General features: G+C 35.2%; 1 protein-coding gene across 6 annotated transcripts in view; it reads left to right on the forward strand.

Moving 5' to 3' along the window:
• Positions 1 to 15297, forward strand: part of UBR3 (ubiquitin protein ligase E3 component n-recognin 3) — a 172073-nt gene extending 156776 nt beyond the window's left edge. For all 6 annotated transcript variants that reach the window (XM_019727400.2, XM_019727399.2, XM_019727401.2 and 3 more), the window contains 4 exons: positions 6544 to 6723; positions 11644 to 11853; positions 12476 to 12615; positions 12910 to 15297. In XM_019727400.2, the coding sequence (XP_019582959.2) occupies positions 6544 to 6723; positions 11644 to 11853; positions 12476 to 12615; positions 12910 to 13027 (648 nt within the window). In that variant the 3' untranslated portion in view covers positions 13028 to 15297. The remainder of the gene's footprint in view (positions 1 to 6543; positions 6724 to 11643; positions 11854 to 12475; positions 12616 to 12909) is intronic.
• Positions 15298 to 18594: the final 3297 nt, after the last annotated feature.

Genomic DNA, 18594 nt, shown 5'->3' on the forward strand with positions numbered 1-18594 from the left:
TAACTTCTGTGGATTTGACATTTTTTTCTTTGTTTCAGCTATCTATATTTCATACTTTTATTCAAAAAATGTTTCATTAAAATTTATTCTTTTGCTCCCTTTTATTCTAATTGCAAATCTATACATTCAGCAGTTTTCCTTTAATGTTTTCTTTGGTAGTTCTCAAAGTTGAGAATCATTCATTCATAGCCCTTTGTTTTATTTGGGAGAGAAAGGACTAAACATTTATTTGCTCAAAGGTATTTACAAAGCAGTTTATAATGACCTGCTATTTATTAACCAGCTTATAAAACAGATTCTCATTTTACAGTGATGAAACTGAAGGATGAAGACATGTCTAAGCTAACAATCAGTTAGAGTTAGAATTTACCTTATTCATTGGATAGTATTTATATTGGCCCCCTTGTTCATTTCTTGACCTGAAATTATCTTTTCGATTTTGAGAGGAAGATTGGAGGAGCATAGGCATGAATTCATTGATCACACTGGTCAGTTCATGGCACCGCACATAGTGCCTCTAGTATTAATACCGCCCCCCTTTTCCACATGGTACCATATCCACATCTCCTCAGAAGTAATGTGTATGTCAGTGTAAACTGCAGGTAGTGTGTTGTGTCTGTTTAATTTGTGTAACTGGTATTGTGCTATACATCTTGTATCTTTGTTATGTTTTTCTACTAAATATTAGACCATTTAGACCTAATCATGTAGCTCTAAATGATCCTTTCTTATTGCTGCATAGTGGTATTCCAGTGTACATATATTTCATTTGTTATTTATCCTGACTGATGGACATCTAGGCTGTCTCCAAATCTTTGCTACACTAGAAAAAACAATCTGTTGCGATGAACCTGATGTCTTGTTTTCTTTAAAGTTTCTCTGGGTTCTCTACCTACTTGTGGCATTGCTGGGTCCATAGGATACGTTCTGCCTGGTTGCTTTCTGAAATGGCTGCTCAAGGTCCACATCCCACGGGTAGTACATAAAGTTCTTGGTTTCCACCCTGTACTTGTCAGCACTTCTTATTATCCAATGTTCTAATATTTGCTAGTCATAGGGGTACAAAGTGTATGCTTATAGTTAAGTTAATTTGCATTTTTAATTATAAATGCAATTGATTATCTGTTTACATACTTCTTAGTCATTTAAATTTTCCTCTGTATATTTCCCATTCCTATTCTTTGACCATTTTTTAAAATGGGTTTTTTTGTCATTATCTTGCTGCTGTTTTGCCAGTTTTACTCATGGCAGATATCTTTTCACAGACGTTTGTTTGACTGTATTGCCCTTTGTGGAACAGGAATATTTAATTTTAATGCTGTCAGACCTAACACTTTTTTTCTTTACGATTTATGTTTTTGGAATTTTATTTTAAAAATCCTCTCCAATCTGAGATTATAAAGTTATTTTGTATTTTCTTCTATTATTTTTATAGTTTTATCTTGACATTTAGATTTTTTATTTAATCTGGAATTTATTTTGTAGCAAAGTATGAAGTGAAAAATCTAATTTTTTCTCCATTTGATGAGACAGTTTTCCTGACTGATACTATTTACAAAATAATCTTTTTATAAAGTAATCTAACTTTTTCTTACTGATTTTTGATGCTAACAGGTTTCTATGTTTCTGGATTCTTTATTATATATACTATTGAGCTATTTGCTCCTGTATTAGTAACAGACTTGTAAATACTGTGATTTCATTATAGACATTATATCTGGTAGGGTGAGTGTCCTTTTTTTCTTTTAACTTTTTTTTGTTGTTGTTAAATTCTTTTCTAATTTTTTTTCAGTTATATGTGGACCTTTATTCTTATATATAAATTTTATAATCAATTTGTAAATTTTCTTCCTAAATCCTACAAAATGTTTGATGAAAATTGCTTTGAATTTATAGTTTTAAGGCATTGAACATAGTTTATATGTCCATTTATTCAGGTCTTCTTTTAATGCTTTTCGTAGAATTTTTTAATTATCATCTTAAAGTCTGGAGCATTCTTTTTTTTTTTTAATTGGGGAATATTGGGAAACAGTGTGTTTCTCCAGGGCCCATCAGCTTCAAGTCATTGTCCTTCAATCTAGTTTTCGAGGGCGCAGCTCAGCTCGAAGTCTAGTCACCGTTTCATTTTTTCAATCTTAGTTGCAGGGGGCACAGCCCACCATCCCACGCAGGAATTGGACCGGCAACCTTGTTGTTGAGAGCTCACCCTCTAACCAACTGAGCCATCTGACTTCCCCTGGAGCATTCTTTATAAAGCTAATTCTATAGGCTTTATAATTTTAGTTTCTCTTTAAATTATCTTATTTTCTATGACATTCTCTGATTACTTCTTGCTGGTATAGAATAATACTACTGACTTTTGTTAATTCTTGTGACTGGCCACTTGCAGAACTCTCTTATTCTAATAGTTTGCCCTTTGATTCTTTTAGGTATTCTATGTAATTATGATTATATCATCTGAAAATGACAATATTGTTTCTTCCCTTCAAATCTTTATTACTCTGTTGTTGTCTTAATGCATGCTCAGTAGTATTTTGAGCAGTGAGGTAAGAGTCAACATCCTTATTCCCTATCCCAAAGAGAATGCTTCTAAGTTTCTTGTACATGTTTTTTGTTTGTTTTTCTTATAAATGGAATCATTTAAAAATTATATTTTTAATATATTGCTGAAATGTAGAAATCCAATTGGAATTTTGCATATTAATCTACATTTAGCCACATCGTTAATAAATACGTTTTTCAATCAAACATTTTAAGCTTGGAAAATCATCAAGAATAGTACTTAATACATGTTCTGACAACAGCAAGCCTGCTCTCACAGTAATTTATTAGACTTTCCTAATTTAGTTAAATGTCTTAGTCTAACAGTATTTCTACTACCACATTAGGACTAATTAAAGTAACTACATAGTTCTCTTTTCTCCTACTTAAATCCCTTCTCTCTTATTTATCCTCTAACTCTGGAATTCTTAACAGAGAGACTTCAGTTAATTTTTGAATTCCATAGCATTGTTTATAAAATGTTTGTGTATGTGTATTTTTCTTGGAAGCAAACAGTTATTATATACTTACAGGGGACTATGCTATCCACCCATAGTCTCCAAAGTTGAAAAAACACTGCTCTAATATACCTCCTTTAAATATTTTTTTATACTTCTGTCAAAAGTAAATTCCCTATGGATACTAATAATTATAGCTAGCGTTTATTATATATGTTTATGACTGTATGCTAAGCACTGTTTTATGTGCTTCTCATGTCAATTCATTGAAGCTTCCCAACAACTGTGAGGTAGCTATTATAAGCCTCACTTTACAGACAAGGAAAGAGGCACAGAGAGATGAATAATTTGCTCAAGATTCACAGCTAGTAAGTAAAGCAGCCAGGATTTGAACACATTTAGTCTGCATGCCAAGTCTGCACTATTAATATCTGAGCTATGCGGCTGCTCGCTACCCAAAACGTTTTTGGAAGAGTGCAGGTAGTTTTCTTCAGTGTTAAGTCTGTAAAAACCACTATAATATTGCATATTATACTCTCTTTGATCTCAGTATAACTATGACTACTCCACCTATAGATGTTTCTTGTGGTATAATAATATGGACATTGATTTATTGATACCTGCATAGACAAAAAAAAAGTAAAAAATTGAAAACATCTGAAGTTATGCATCAATGGGGAACTGGATAAATAAATGGTAGTTTATTCATACAATGGAATATTCTGCAGTAAAGAACAGAATAGAAAGTTCTGATAAAAGGCGTTAATGAAAAACCTATAGCTAACATCATACTTAATAGTGAAAGAAAGCTTGCCCCCTTATATCAGAGACAAGACAAGGAGGTTTGCCCTCATCATCACTTGTTTTCAGCATTGTATTGGAGGTTCAAGAAAGAGCAATTAGGTAAAAAAGAGAACTAGAAGCCATCTGGATGAAAAGGAAAGGTAAAACAATCTCTGTTTGCAAATTAGATGATTTTGTGTGTGGAAAATTGTAAGGAATCTCCAAAAAAAACTGTTAATAAAGCAGTTCAGCAAGATTGTAGACATGTACAGAAAAATCAGTTATATTTCTGTGCACTGGCAATGGGCAATCTGAAAATGAAATTAAGAAAATAATTCCAATTTATAGCAGCTTTATTTGTAATTGCCAAAACTCGGAAGCAACCATGATGTCCTTCAGTAGATGACCAACTGTGGTACATCCAGACAATGGAAAATTATTCAGCGCTAAAAAGAAAAGAGCTATCCAGCCAATAAGACATGGAAGAAGCTTAAATGCCTATTACTAAGTGAAAGATGCCAATTTAAAAAGGCTACATACTGTATGATTCCAACTATATAACATTCTTTAAAAACAGCAAAATTATGGAAACAGTAAAATGTTCAGTGGTTAAAAAAAAAAGAAAATAATTCCATTTACAATAGGTGATGAAAATATTCTGGATTTAGATAGTGGTGACAGTTGTACAATTTTGTAAGTATACCAAACCCCACTGAATTATATACTTTAAAAGTGAATTTTATGATATATGAATTCTATCTCAATTAAAAAATATCCATTGAGAAAGGACTTGTATCCAGAATATATCAATAACTCTTACAACTGAATAGTAAGAAAACAAAAAACACAAAGGCAAAAAATTTGAACAAGCATTTATGACAAAGTACATGAAAAAGTATTCAACATCATTGTTCATTACAGGAATACAAATTTATGTCACAAGTGTTGGTGAGGAGTTGGAGTATCGGACTCTCATTCATTGATGGTGGGAATGCTTTATGCTTTAGTCAAATTTGGAAAAAGTTTGGCAGTTTCTTTAAAAAATTAAGCGTACACTTACTGCACAACACAATAATCCCACTCCTAGGTATCTACTGAAAGCAATGAAAGCTTATGTCCACATAAAGGCTTACAAATGAGTGTTCATTAAAGCCTAATTTGGAGTAGTCAAAAACCAGAAACAACCCAGAAGTCCGTCAACAAGTGGATGCATGAACAAAACGTGGTATTGCCTGCCATATAGTGATGCTAGTAATGCTGTTCAGTAATAACAAGGAATGGGCTACGGATATACCCTGTAACGTGAATGAACCCAAAACATTATGCCAAGGAAAGAGGCCAGGAATAAAAGACTACATGCTGTCTGGTTCCATTTATATGAAATTTAAAAAAAAATTCAAAACTATAATGGCAGAAAGCACACCAGCAGTTGCTTGGATAAGGGCTTGGATAAGGGGCTGGAGTTGATTGCATAGGGGCACAAAGGAATTTTTGGGTGGAATAGAATTATTCTGAAATTTCATTGTAGCAGTGGTTGCGTGACTACACCAGAATTCATGAAACTACACTTAAGGTTGGTGCATTTTATGGTTCTGTAAATTATACCAGAAAAAAATATTTTTTAATGCTTTCTTTACATAGCTATATAAATGGGGAACTTGTGACCTCATTTCTAGAGATTTTCAAAATTAACATCTTTTTCAGCCTGCATATCAATTTGTTTTTCATCTTTTTTAGCGTATTTCAGAATTTTGTACTTTCTACATAATTAGTTGAGTTTTGCAAACAGATGTTTGTTGAATTTCTACTGTGTGCCAAGCCCTGGGAGGACAGAGCTCCTACTTCCAGGGACACTCCCACTGTCTTATAGAAAAGGCTTATTTACGTTTAAAGTAACTAATAGAAAATATCCAAGAACAGAAATGTTTACAAGGTGTGGAAGGATTCATTTTATCTGAACGGAGCTGGGTAGTCTAAGGTCCCATAAGTGGGGTGAGGGAGGCTTCCCTGGGGAGCTGGAGGTTGAAGGATGATAGGAATTGATCCAGTGGACGGGGAAGAAGACACACTACTCTCCTACATGGTTTTTCAGTTAAATAAAAACGGATTGGGAAATATATTTTGGTGTTTGTAAGACTGAAAAAGCACCTTAAAAATCACCGTTCAGGATGAGCGTCCTTGGATGACTGATTCCCTGGTTCTATTGTTACTGAATAGAGCTTCAGATTGCCTGGCGCTTAGATCTCTAGTTTTTTTTTTTTTTTTTCCAAACACCCACCTTTTAATACTGACTTTGTTTCACACTCATTCAGGATCCAAGCAAATTATTTAGCACTGCCTCTTGTGAATTCCATGCTTCTACTATTGTTCGTCTTAATCCTTACTGACAGCCTATGTCTTTATAACCAAAAGTCGCTTTCCCTTGGTCCCAAATTAACATTTGCTTTCATAGAGTAGCTAGGTTCTGTAGACTTTATTCATCGGATATGTGGCAACACAATTTTAAAAACAAATGTGTAAAAGAAGCAGCTGCTATGGCACTTATGAGTTACATTTCAAAGAGAAATATCATGGGGCTACTATTTACAGCTTGGAAGCTTTGTCTCTCTTTTTTGCTCCTCCTACTCCCTTTTCTTTAGTTGACTCAGTTTAAGTTTTCTTACTATTCAAAAGCAATTAATGAGGATGACACATAAAATATCTATAATGGGAAATGTTCTTGATACAATGTCTTGAGAATTTTCTGTTTCATGTCTAAAAGGAAGAAGAAGAATTTTCGGTTCTCTCCAGCTGCCTGGGACTTCTGCCAACGTTTTACCAAACAGAACATCCATTCATCAGTGCCTCCTGTCTGGATTGGCCAGTTCCAGCATTTGATATTATATCACAGTGGTGTTCTGAGATAAATTCATTTACTGAAAGACATGCAGAACAAGGAAAGGTATGTGAAAAGAATATATTCACTTACCATAGTGGTGATATATTAATAGGTAAGATAATGAAGAATTTAAAATTTTAGGTCATTTGTTCTTGGCAGCATTTATTAAACTAATTATATTTAAAAAGTGGTTTACTTATATATTACTCGTTTATGAGTGTAAAACCAGAAATATTTCAGTTAACAAAACTAAGGTCTTAGTGTGTCACTTTTAGTTTGTTTTAGATTGTCAGGTTTTTTATTGAATACCTAAAATAATCATAGCATTAGACTTGGAAGAGACAAAGGAATTTTAAGAGAGACAAAGAATTTGTAAGTTTATTTATTAGAAAGAGAACTGTTAAATAAAAATCAAAGATTTGGATTAGCAGATCTAAAAGGTCATGTCTTTAACTTTAAAATTTGCTGGGCCAGTGCTGCCAGCTTGGCTGGTAAAAGGTTTTGTGTTGGCGATGAGTGAATTGGACAAGTTAGGGTGGCAACAGCAGTGGGTAGCTCTGAATGCCATGGTTTGGTCCTCAGACTTTCTTCTATAGCTAGAACTACAGTTTTTGAAAAATGGATAATATGAAGAAAGTAGTGTTTTATGGAGGCAGTCTGGTGGCTTTTTGGTAGGTAAATTGAAGTAAGGAGAAAAGGAAGCCAGAGATTATTGTTTATGTGGTGAAGAAAATCTGGACGTTTGTTTATAGTAGAAATGAGAAGGTAACCAGTGCAAGAGACATTGGAGAAAAACATATAGGACTTGGTGACTAGATATACATGACTTTAAGATCTTGAACTCAGATCATTAGGAGAATAGTAACCAGTACACATAGTTCTGATAGGAACCTGCTCCTGTTTAAACACCATTAATGATGCCCATTGCCTATGGAGGAAGACAGGGACTCCTTGCATGGTATTCAAGGATTTTCACCATCTTTCTTGCCTTTCTAACTCATTCTGTACCACTCCCCTGCCCACCATCTTGCTCAAACCACAAAAGAATATTTCTTAAGTGTGCAATATATTTTCAAACATCTGTGCTTTTGCGTATATTGCTGGTACTTTTATCTAAAGCAACCTTCCTACCCTTCTCCTATTGAATTAATCACTCATCAAGCTTTGCAAAGGTAAATGTTACCTCTTGTCTAAAGCGTTGTCTGATAGTCCATCTTCCTTTACAGTCCTAACCCCCTCCCTCTGTTGTGCTGTACACAGTTCTGTTGCCACTGTCTCTTACAGTCTCCATATTTATCACTTTGTTTATTGTGTCTGAATTGTGGCTCCACAAATAAAGATTATTTTTTATTTATCCTTGAATCCCTAGTTCCTATAAAGTGACTGATATAGATTAGTCACCTAACAAATATTTGTGGAACAGTTAGGTGGTAGGATGATGTCATTGGCAGAAATAGACTTGATGAAAGGGGAGCCAAGTTTCAGGGAAAATGAGAATTTTAATTTTAACATCAAAGGGACAATAAAACTTGGTATTTCCGATGGAGGAATCAGGCTAGACTTAATTTTTAAAACATTGAAATGAATAGTAAAGGCAAGGTAAGCATAAATAATAAATGTTTCTGCTTTTGTTCATTTCTTCTTTTTGTTGAAATCCTTAAAGAGATAATACTTCATCTGATACCTTTTTTATTACAGGAAAGGGAAATTCAAGAAGTTAATTGAACCTTGCATATTATGTATACAAAATCTTTTTCCTGTCTACTAATTTTTGTATTCACAAATTATAGCTAGAATCTGAAATTATATTTTGATGTCCGAAAACCTCTGAGGAATGATTTGGAGTAAGATGTGTATAACTGTGGAACCAGGATAGGAGAAAAAGTGATGAGCATACTTAAATTTTTTTGTCTTCATATGTGACATGGGTTAAATGATAGATAAAAATTAACTTATTTGATGGTATAAGAGCAAGCCTACATTTTAGATGAATGTTTATTGGTTTGGATATTGATGGAAAATATGAATTTATATTTTAAAAATATTTCATCTTTTTGTAAGATTGAGTGATAATTATTTGTTTTAGAGTCAGAACAGTAGACATTTATTTATGTATTTCTACATACACAGCATTTTTACCAGTTGTTTGATGCATCACCACCTGACCTGCATCCCTACTCCTTCTGTTCCATCTCTAACCCTGACTCAGATCCTAAGGCAACCAGATTTTCTTTACTAGGGATTTTAAGTTTGAGTGTAGAGACTTAGCAAGATAAACAGTGAATGGAGCCAAATAGTCCTACAGCAGTGAACTTGAAAGAGTCTTAATTAGTACTTCACAAGTTTTGTATCAGCTAAGATTCTTTGGTTGCAAACCTCTGGTCTGTTTTCTCTGAAGTGCTACCACTGGATGACTCTGCCTCACCCACTTTCCTTCCCTCCATGTGTGCACTGAAAATTCAGGTCCCTGGGAGAGAGAATCGGGCCTAATTTGCATCATGTATACATCCCTGTGATGGGGCAGGATCTTGTGATGGGGCAACCTCATCAGACCTGTATGGAGCAGGAAAAGAGGTTATTTTTCAAAAGAACTTGTAATGCTATTAATATAAGAAGACAGATAAGGATGCTAGACAAATGGAAAAGAAAAAGCACTGGTGGCCTGCTACCTTCACATCTTACTCGCCTGGCACATAGACATCTGTCTTCTCATTCACACAGTTTCACTTCTTCCTCTGTTCAAAATGATGCAACCATCCCTCTTACAACCACGGATGCATCCATCCCTTTCCCAGTCACGTCCAACAGTTATATCACGGAGTCTCTCTGAATCCAGAGGCTCTGGGAGATGTCCATTCCTTCTATGATTTGCTGTACTAATACCCCAGTGGTCTAGACAATTTTAATTAGTACCTACTCACCCTGAGTTCAATAGTAAGAAAAAGGAAAAGAGAATGAAAAATGTTGCAAAAACGTATACCAGAGCAAGCAAGAAAATTTATAACTAAGGTAGGCATAAAGCTATAGGTAATATATAGTCAAATATATAACTTTCTTCTGTCACCCTCATTAACTAGCACCTCAACTGGTTGGATTTGTTTGACCAAGCATGTAACCCAAACTTTATTCTGCAAAGTCTGAGCTTCTGGTGACTGATCCTGTCTTGCTTATATAAGGCTGTAATAGTGTGTGTTACATTTTTACTGTTCAAGCTTGGGACATGGCTGCAGGTGGAGGTGGGTGGGGTGGTCTCTAAGTTCCAAACACACTGCTACCAATTGTATAGCAATATTTCTATTACTCTTGATAGCCAGGGTCAGTCCCCCCAGACAGTGTTGTGAGCCATCCCCTTTCTTTTCCTAGTGAGGTGGAGAACCTAGAACGGTTACATGACAAGTTTAGTTTCTAATTCCACAGAACTACTACTGTTTCCCCGAAAATAAGACCTAATCGGAAAATAAGCCCTAGCATGATTTTTCAGGATGACATTCCCTGGACATAAGCCCTAATGCGTCTTTTGGAGCAAAACTTAATATAAGACCTGGTCTTATTTTCAGGGAATCTCGGTATTTATCTCGTGGTGGAGAATACTACATAGCTTCCTTAGAATGGTACTAAAACCACAGAAGAATCCAAAATACCAGGGAAACAGAAATTAAAGACTGAATTCTTAGGTGTAATCATGAGAGATGCCACAACCACTTTTCACCCCTAGTTCCCGAACCTGTGTATTCCAACTATGAGAAAATGATCACCTGTATATGCCACTTGCTTGTTTAGACCGTGTACTTCATTCTGTAGGAGCATATACCTCATTCTGTAGGTGTTTTCCAGCTGGTGCCATATAAAAATTCATCAGCAAAGTAGTTTATCATTTAAAAGACCAGTGTTTACTTCAGATGATTGAGTGTATGTTAAGATTAGTTAATTCAATAGACATCCACCTGCTGCTCTACAGTTCTCTTTATGAACAAAATTCCTGATTAGAGGCCATGGGGTGTGGGCTACGGGGCAATTTTACAACCTAGTCTAGATAGGTATCAAGTTCAGTGAGGACAAATTGCCATTCCTTCCTCGGATGGAAGGGTTCCAATATAATCAACCCATTACAAAATACTCAATCTTTGGAGTCCAGGGTTGGGCACTGAGTACTGGCAAATAGCACGTTGTAAGACCATGTGTTGTCCTTATCCTTGCCTCCACGGCCACTTTATCCATTTATTGATGAACACCAAGCTAGCTATTTAGTTAGTGCATCGATTAGTGGATTATGGTTGTAGATAATGTGAGATTATGGTTGTAGATAATGTGAGATTATGGTTGTAGATGATGTGAGATTATGGTTGTAGATGATGTGAGATTATGGTTGTAGATGATGTGAGATTATGGTTGTAGATGATGTGAGATTATGGTTGTAGATAATGTGAGATGAATTGCCTGCCGTCTATACAGTTCCTGAAGATAATAGATTCATAATACATTTTTTTTACTTTAACTGTTAATGGAGTAGCACCTAGAAAAAATGATTCATGCTGTTACCAATATTTTTATATACCTGAAAATAATCAATAAAATATATCCTACAGGGAAATTGAACTAATTTGGAATTTTTTTTTTTATACGTAAGCATAAAATTTATGAAGAGTTGTAGCCCTAGCACTTGTGGATACAAAAGATCTTAGGTTGAGGTATAAGAAGATTTTACATCTCAGGAGGAGACTCCAGTTTATAAAATACTGAAATAGAAATGAGTTAAAACTGTGACCTTCCCTAAAGAAAAAGCCAATGAATTGTTTATCTGAGAAAGGTAAAAACTTGGTTTTTAAAAATGTGTAACTGTTTAAAATTTTGCATTAAGCAAATAAGCCACATCTTTGGAGACAGTTTTCCATTCTTTCTTAAAAAATCCTTTTAAAAAAGACGAGTTTTGTCTTAGTGACTTGCACATATAGGACTAATGAATGTTTTTGGGTAATGTTTTAGGCCTTGCTTATTCAAGAGTCAAGATGGAAATTACCACACCTACTCCAGTTGCCTGAGAATTATAACACCATTTTTCAGTACTACCACAGAAAAACCTGCAGTGTCTGCACCAAGGTTCCTAAAGATCCTGCCGTTTGCCTTGTTTGTGGTACTTTTGTATGCCTGAAAGGACTTTGTTGCAAGCAACAAAGCTACTGTGAATGTGTATTGGTAAGCATTAGTACATAATACAAAATTTATGAAAACTCAGATCTCATATCACATGGAAATCACACACACACACACACACACACACACACACACACACACACACACACAGTCAAGCCAGCTGTTTAGGTTTAACTACTCTTTAAATAAAATAAACAATACGTATAAGCATTTTGTTCTTTTATTCTAGTTTTTTGTTATGTTTGTTCTTTTTAATCCAGTAGAAGGGTAAAAAGTAAAACAACAAACACCTGAGACTGAGTAAAACCTTTCTTAAGTACAATTTACTTCCTTTCCCTACTCCTATTGCTTTTTAATGATATGTACTTTTAAAAATGTTGTGCTATGAAACAACAGTCATATAGCCTATCGTAGATGCTAGCCTCTGAATTAGGTTTACGTTGGCTTTTAATTGCTTCTCCAAATAATCCTTACTCAAATTCCCCCTAATGTATTATTGATAAAGTGTTAGAAATGAGATTGTAAATTTAACTTAGATGAAATCTTATTAAAATTTTAAAAAATAGTTCTGTTTTATTTAGAAGAAATTTACTTAAGGGATTCTTGATATTCTTATAAAGTCCATTTGATTATGAAGTTAATTGATATATTTTTAATTTTTTAGCATTCTCAGAACTGTGGAGCTGGAACAGGGATTTTCCTTTTGATCAATGCATCAGTGATTATCATCATTCGAGGCCACCGGTTCTGCCTCTGGGGTTCTGTGTATTTGGACGCTCATGGAGAGGAAGACCGGGATCTTAGGTTAGATGTGCATGGAAGTATCCGGGTATTTTATTGAAGTTTTGTCAGTAAGAACAATGTGCCATTTCTGACTTCATAATGATAGTAATTTTTTATATTAAGAAATTCTGTCATTAATTTATAGCTATTTCTAGTTTTTGAGACATTTTCCTCATCAACATGCTAAGGGAACATGAAATAAATCATATTACTATGTGACATTTTTGCCCTGAAGAATCTAGTTAAAAAAACATGTGTGAAATCTTCATTGTATTTTATTACTTTTAATACTTTTTTCCCTCCTTTTTATTCTAGGCGAGGCAAACCTCTCTACATTTGTAAAGAAAGATACAAAGTTCTTGAACAACAGTGGATTTCTCATACTTTTGATCACATCAATAAAAGATGGGGTCCACATTACAATGGGCTGTGACGCACCACCTCAGCATTGTATTATATCATCATTGTCATTAAGAATTTATCAACAATAAGCTTTAACTTAATTTGGAGGATTAACGCTTTTGCTGAGGGAGGAAAAGAAAACATACGTTATAAAGCCTTTCCAAAATTAGGTGCTTGGTAATCACATTAATGGTATAATATTTTTTTTTAAAATATCTGGAGAAAACATAACAAGTAACAAATTATATCATTCTTTAGTGGTCATTTTTAAAAAAATCTATAATTAATAAGCACAATTTGACAAAATTATTTGAAACTGATTCTCCCAGCAATGCTTATCAGCTATTCATTGATACTTAGAGTGGGTGTGATTTATTTAAAGTTTTACTGCTTCTTTATATCTGTGTGTTTTAATTTGCATCTGCTAAACATAATGCATCTTTTCCCTCTGCCATTCTTGTGTTGATTTGAGATTTTTGCTGTATGTAATTAGAAAAAAATGTAAAACATGATTTATGTGAAATATTGTATAGTAAAAGTTGGTCTAATAGTAGAACTTTAAAATTTTTTCTTGTGAGGAATCTGTTAAAAGTTTAAGGCTTTGCTGAAAACTTAATTCATTCTCAGGAATTTCATAAATATTCTCCCCAGGTAAATAATTGAAATAGTTGTAAAATAAGTAGATAGCTGCTGTTAATATAATACAGTACATTTTGGGAGGCTTGTGGTTGGGGGGGAGTCCTTAAAAATCAAAATTTGCCATTTCAGTTGGATAAAGTACTCGAAATAGTAACAAATAGATTTTACTATAAAATCAAAAGTTTTAAGAGCATACACATGGCAGGTTTCGATTCTGCTCATGCCCACCATTTATTACCAACCAAGTTTTTGTTTAAATGGTTGGATTAGAAATGCTCAGACTTCCCCACAAAGGAAGCATCGTTTTGGAACTTTCCTATCAGTTCAAGAGGTTCAGCTATATTGTATTTGTGCAATGTAATCACTGCTATTTCTCCTTGGTTTCCTAAAAGAGAAAAAAAAAAAGGCTAAATAGTGATGACCTTCATTAATGAGCCGTGCATCTGCATTCTTAGAAGCTGCTGTGAAAAGCAATTTATGTTTGTAGGGTTTTTGAATTAGTAAGAATGGGAATGATTGAGCTAAAACCCACTCTGTTAGTAGAGAAGGAAGATTACAGAAAAGCATGTTATATATTGCTACCAAGATTTTTCTTCCAAATAATTAATTTGATGATTATTTCATACATAATGCTATCAAGCAATTCCTGGTACTTTGGACTTACGTGGCTTGTTATGTAAAATTACATTTTTACATGGAAAAATGAACTAAAAAAATCTAATGGTAAAATGTAAAAATAAAGTCAGATCTACATTCTAAAAATTGTTGAATGACATGACATTACAGAATATGCAAATGGACATTAAATGATGGCCTTGCATTAAAATAGAGAGAGCAGAACAGTACATATTCAAATGTGTTGAAAACGGCAAAAAATTACCTATAACTCTACAATAAAATATGCGGAAATAGCTTGCTATTTTTATATACATTTCCAAAATGTTAAGATAACTTTCTGAAAGATTAGAATGATTTCTGTTTAACTAAATAGCTGTCCTTTCCAACACATTGCTACTTTTTAAAATAATGTATCATAAGTTCAGCCTGTCATATTTTTTGCATCAGTCATTATAAATACCAGACCATTTGTAAGTGTGGTTGAAGAGCAAAATGCTAATTTACATCTCTAGTAAATACTGTTTCAGGATTCATGAACTTGAATAATTCTACAGTTTGAAACTCTTATGCTATATATACATGGTATAATGTATTCAGACTTTGATTACTACATATTTAAAATGGAATGTTTTATGGTTGTGCATATGGATGTGAAGTGAAAATATTAGCCTTAACATTAAAATTTGGGTTTGATAGTGTTTATTTTGATATTGGTGAATTAGTCACCAGTAAGTTTTAAAAAAGCACTTGGTTGAAAATCGTACTTGAATACATACATGCATGCTGCTAAACTAGAACTTTAATTTTTCCCCTATAACTTTTATAAGTCCCATTTATAAACCCACTTTTAAAAATAACAGGTCCAAGTTAGAGTGATGTGTGTATATTATTCAAAAAAAATGTACTGGTGTGATATCTTGTATGAGTGATCATTTAAATACAGTACATTACTGTAGAAGCTAAATCAATCTTTATAATTAAGCAGAAATTATAAAACTAGGAATAATCAACACTGTAAGATATGTTAATAAAAACCTACTGTCATTTGGTTTGTGAAAGATCCTTAAAATGTTTAATGCTTACATTGTTTTTCTTTTTTTCAAAGATATTGACAATAATATACGTAAGTGAGCATAGCTGGAAAGACGAAAGCATAACATAAGTAACTAATAGTTGCTTTAAGATGGAGTTAACTATAAAGGGTTTGCTTTTCTTTTTCCTTTTTATTTTCAAAGCTAGTTCTTATTTCCTCTATCCCTGTCTTGTAATTAACGCAAAGGTTTTACTAACTATGTGGTTTTGGAGGGGGGCAGGGAGAAGAGAACGAGTGTGCAGTTCTGAAGGATGCTGCTATGGTCCTTGCCGCTTTCTGAAAACTCCCAGCTAAACTTGAGAAATCTACAGCGCTTTATGATCATGTTTCTTTTGAATGGTCTGTGGTCTTGTTTGAATTGACAATCGTTGCCCTTACCCCTCCATCCTGTAGCTCAGCAGCCAGTTATCAATTAGGAATCCATTTGTGTTCACAGACCTTTCTTTCTGCTTTATGTATTTTGATATTTACCGATTTCTGTGACTTAGAAAAGATGCTGACTAAAAGGGCTGAAGGCTAGGAGGTAACAGCAGGGAGAGGAGATGTGGCCCAAGAGTCTCTGTGCCATCTCCAAAATTATAATTGCTAACCCTCAAGTTCCTGATGCCGGCTTATATTTGAGGTCATGAGGAACAACAACAACTACCAAACCCCAAATAATGTCACATGGTTTTATCCACTAGAATCAAATCACCAAGACAAGATACATTTACCGGTGGTTATGCCTTGATAGTCAGTGGGAGAGCAGAAGACTTGTTACTTCCTCAGTCCCATTCACAGCGCACAGTTCTTGTCTTGGACTTTATGGTCTGGCTGGGTGATATGAAGCACTGCTTACTTCATCTGGGATGAGCTGGAGGGGCAGGAGGGCGACAACACGATCACTTCTCTACTGAAGCGTATCAAGTATGGAAGAGCTGTACCATCCTGGGGTACAGTAATCGACTAGCCCTGGAGTGAATGTAATTCCAGCTGATGCAACACAATGAAAAGGCATAATGAGACCTTATGTAGAGCTGTTACCGTGTTTCCCCGAAAATAAGACCTAGTCGGACCATCAGCTCTAATGCGTCTTTTGGAGCAAAAATTAATATAAGACCCAGTATTATATTACATTATATTATATTATACCTGGTCTTATATTAAAATAAGACCCGGTCTTATGTTAACTTTTGCTCCAAAAGATACATTAGAGCTGATGGTTCAGCTAGGTCTTATTTTCGGGGAAACATGGTATGTGAGTTAAATTAATGTAAGATGTGGCAATACCAAAACTGATGCAACAGATCCCAAGAGCAGGCCAGAAGAAGTGGGTTCAGGAGCACATAAATACTGCAGCTTGAGGGGAAGGAAAAAGGACAAGAGAAGAGAAAGAAAGTTTAGAGCAGGGGTGTCCAAACTTTTTTCAACGTTTTTCACCAAGGGCCATATGCGGTAAAATACACAAACAGCCGGGCCACTCGAGGTGAAGTACGTATTGCCTCACCTGGTTTATTTACTAAACTAAATATATTTTTGGAATTTGCTGCGGGCCAATTAAAAATGGATTGCAGGCCGCAGTTGGCCCGCGGGCTGCAGTTTGGACACCCCTGGTTTAGAGCAAAGAAAGGATTTGTATCTGATTCCCTCTTATGTCTGTGACAGAGGGGCAGGGTCATCTGTTGAGAGCAGGCCTAGTATACTCTGGGGGCTTGAGCTTAGTAGTAAAGGTTTAGACATATGCTAGGAGAGATAAGGAGAAGCACCACAGAAATCATACGGAGAGCCCAATATGGTTAGAAGCCATAACATTTTAGTGAAGCCAATTAGAAAGGTTCTGTGACTTTGAAGCCCCTGAGATCAGCAGTTGAGCACCTGAAGGATAGAAATTAGACTGCTAAATTAGTTCATGACTTGTAGACTTGAGATGGGTAGAAAGGCAGTAAGATTTAGGGGTGCTGGTTGAAATGAGTGTGGGTCCATGCTGGATAAATTGAGGGGTCTAGGATTGGAAGTCATGATAAGATTTAATGTGAGCTTTCAAAGTTTTCTTTGGAAATTAATGAAAATTTGCTTTAGTGTTGGAACATTTAAATTCATTTATTCAGGAAGTATTTATGAGGCTCCAATGCACCAGGCACTGTGCTAAATACTGGAAATACAATGGAAAAGAAGCCAGATAGTCCCTTCTCTCATATAGCTTGTGTGATTCATGCTACAAATGGTGTGTGGGGGGGTGGGGGTGGAAGGAATGGAGTACAGGGTATTTAGCAGGGACCTCTAAACCAGACTTGGGGAGTATGAGGAGGCTTCCAGGAGGTGGCGATGTCTAGGATGATCCCCAAGTGCTGTGGAGGAGATAATGTGTACCTGTGTGAGATGATGTGTGGGGACAGTGGTTCAGGTAGGTGAAGGGACGGGAATCATTCTGGTTGTAACACAGGTACTTTTGCAGGAAGTGAAATCTAAATTACAAAAGGTTTTAGACTTTGTTTAGAGAGCAGTAGGAAGCCATCAGATTTGCATCTTAGAGAAGTCAATCCAGCTGCACTGTGGAGAAAAATCCAGAGTGAGAAGACCTGCTTGATATCTATTGAAAGAATATAGACACAACATAATAGTTGGCTCTACTAGGGGAGTTGTAGAGACAAAGAAGGGGGCAGTATTAGAAGAGAGTTGACAGAATTCAGTAGAGTAAGGGAGAGCAAGGAATATTTAGTAAGTGCCTGCTATGTGTGAGATACTAAGTTAAATGCTGGGGATACCAGAACAAGACAGAAAGGGTTAGTGTCTGCCTACAGTCTAGCGGGAAACACAGTACTAAGTATGTAATGACAAGTAAATGCACGTCACCAGCCAGTTAGGCAGAGGGCTGTGGGAAGCAACGAACTCATTTAGTTTGGGGAGTTCACAGAAGACTACACGGAGGAAGTGATGTTTAAGCTGAAACCTGAAGAAAGGGTAAAAGTGAGCTAAGTGAAGGAGGCAATAGGGGGATGGCATTCTAATGGGTAGATGTAGCACATAGGCCCTGAAATAGTCATGGGCAGGGTACACTCAAGAAACTGGATGTTGAGAGAATTATGCTAAGTGAAATAAGATGGAAAAAGCACAAATTGTATTATTTCACTGATGTGGAACATAAAAAGTAAACAAACTAACAGAACAAAAACTTACATGGACAATAGAATGGTGGTTACCAGAGGGGAAAGAGGGTGGGGGAGTGTGAGGTGGGTAAAGGGGGTCAAATAGATGGCAATGGAAGGAAA

This window comes from Rhinolophus sinicus, linkage group LG01 (assembly GCF_036562045.2).
Source record: "Rhinolophus sinicus isolate RSC01 linkage group LG01, ASM3656204v1, whole genome shotgun sequence".
Lineage (NCBI taxonomy): Eukaryota > Metazoa > Chordata > Mammalia > Chiroptera > Rhinolophidae > Rhinolophus > Rhinolophus sinicus.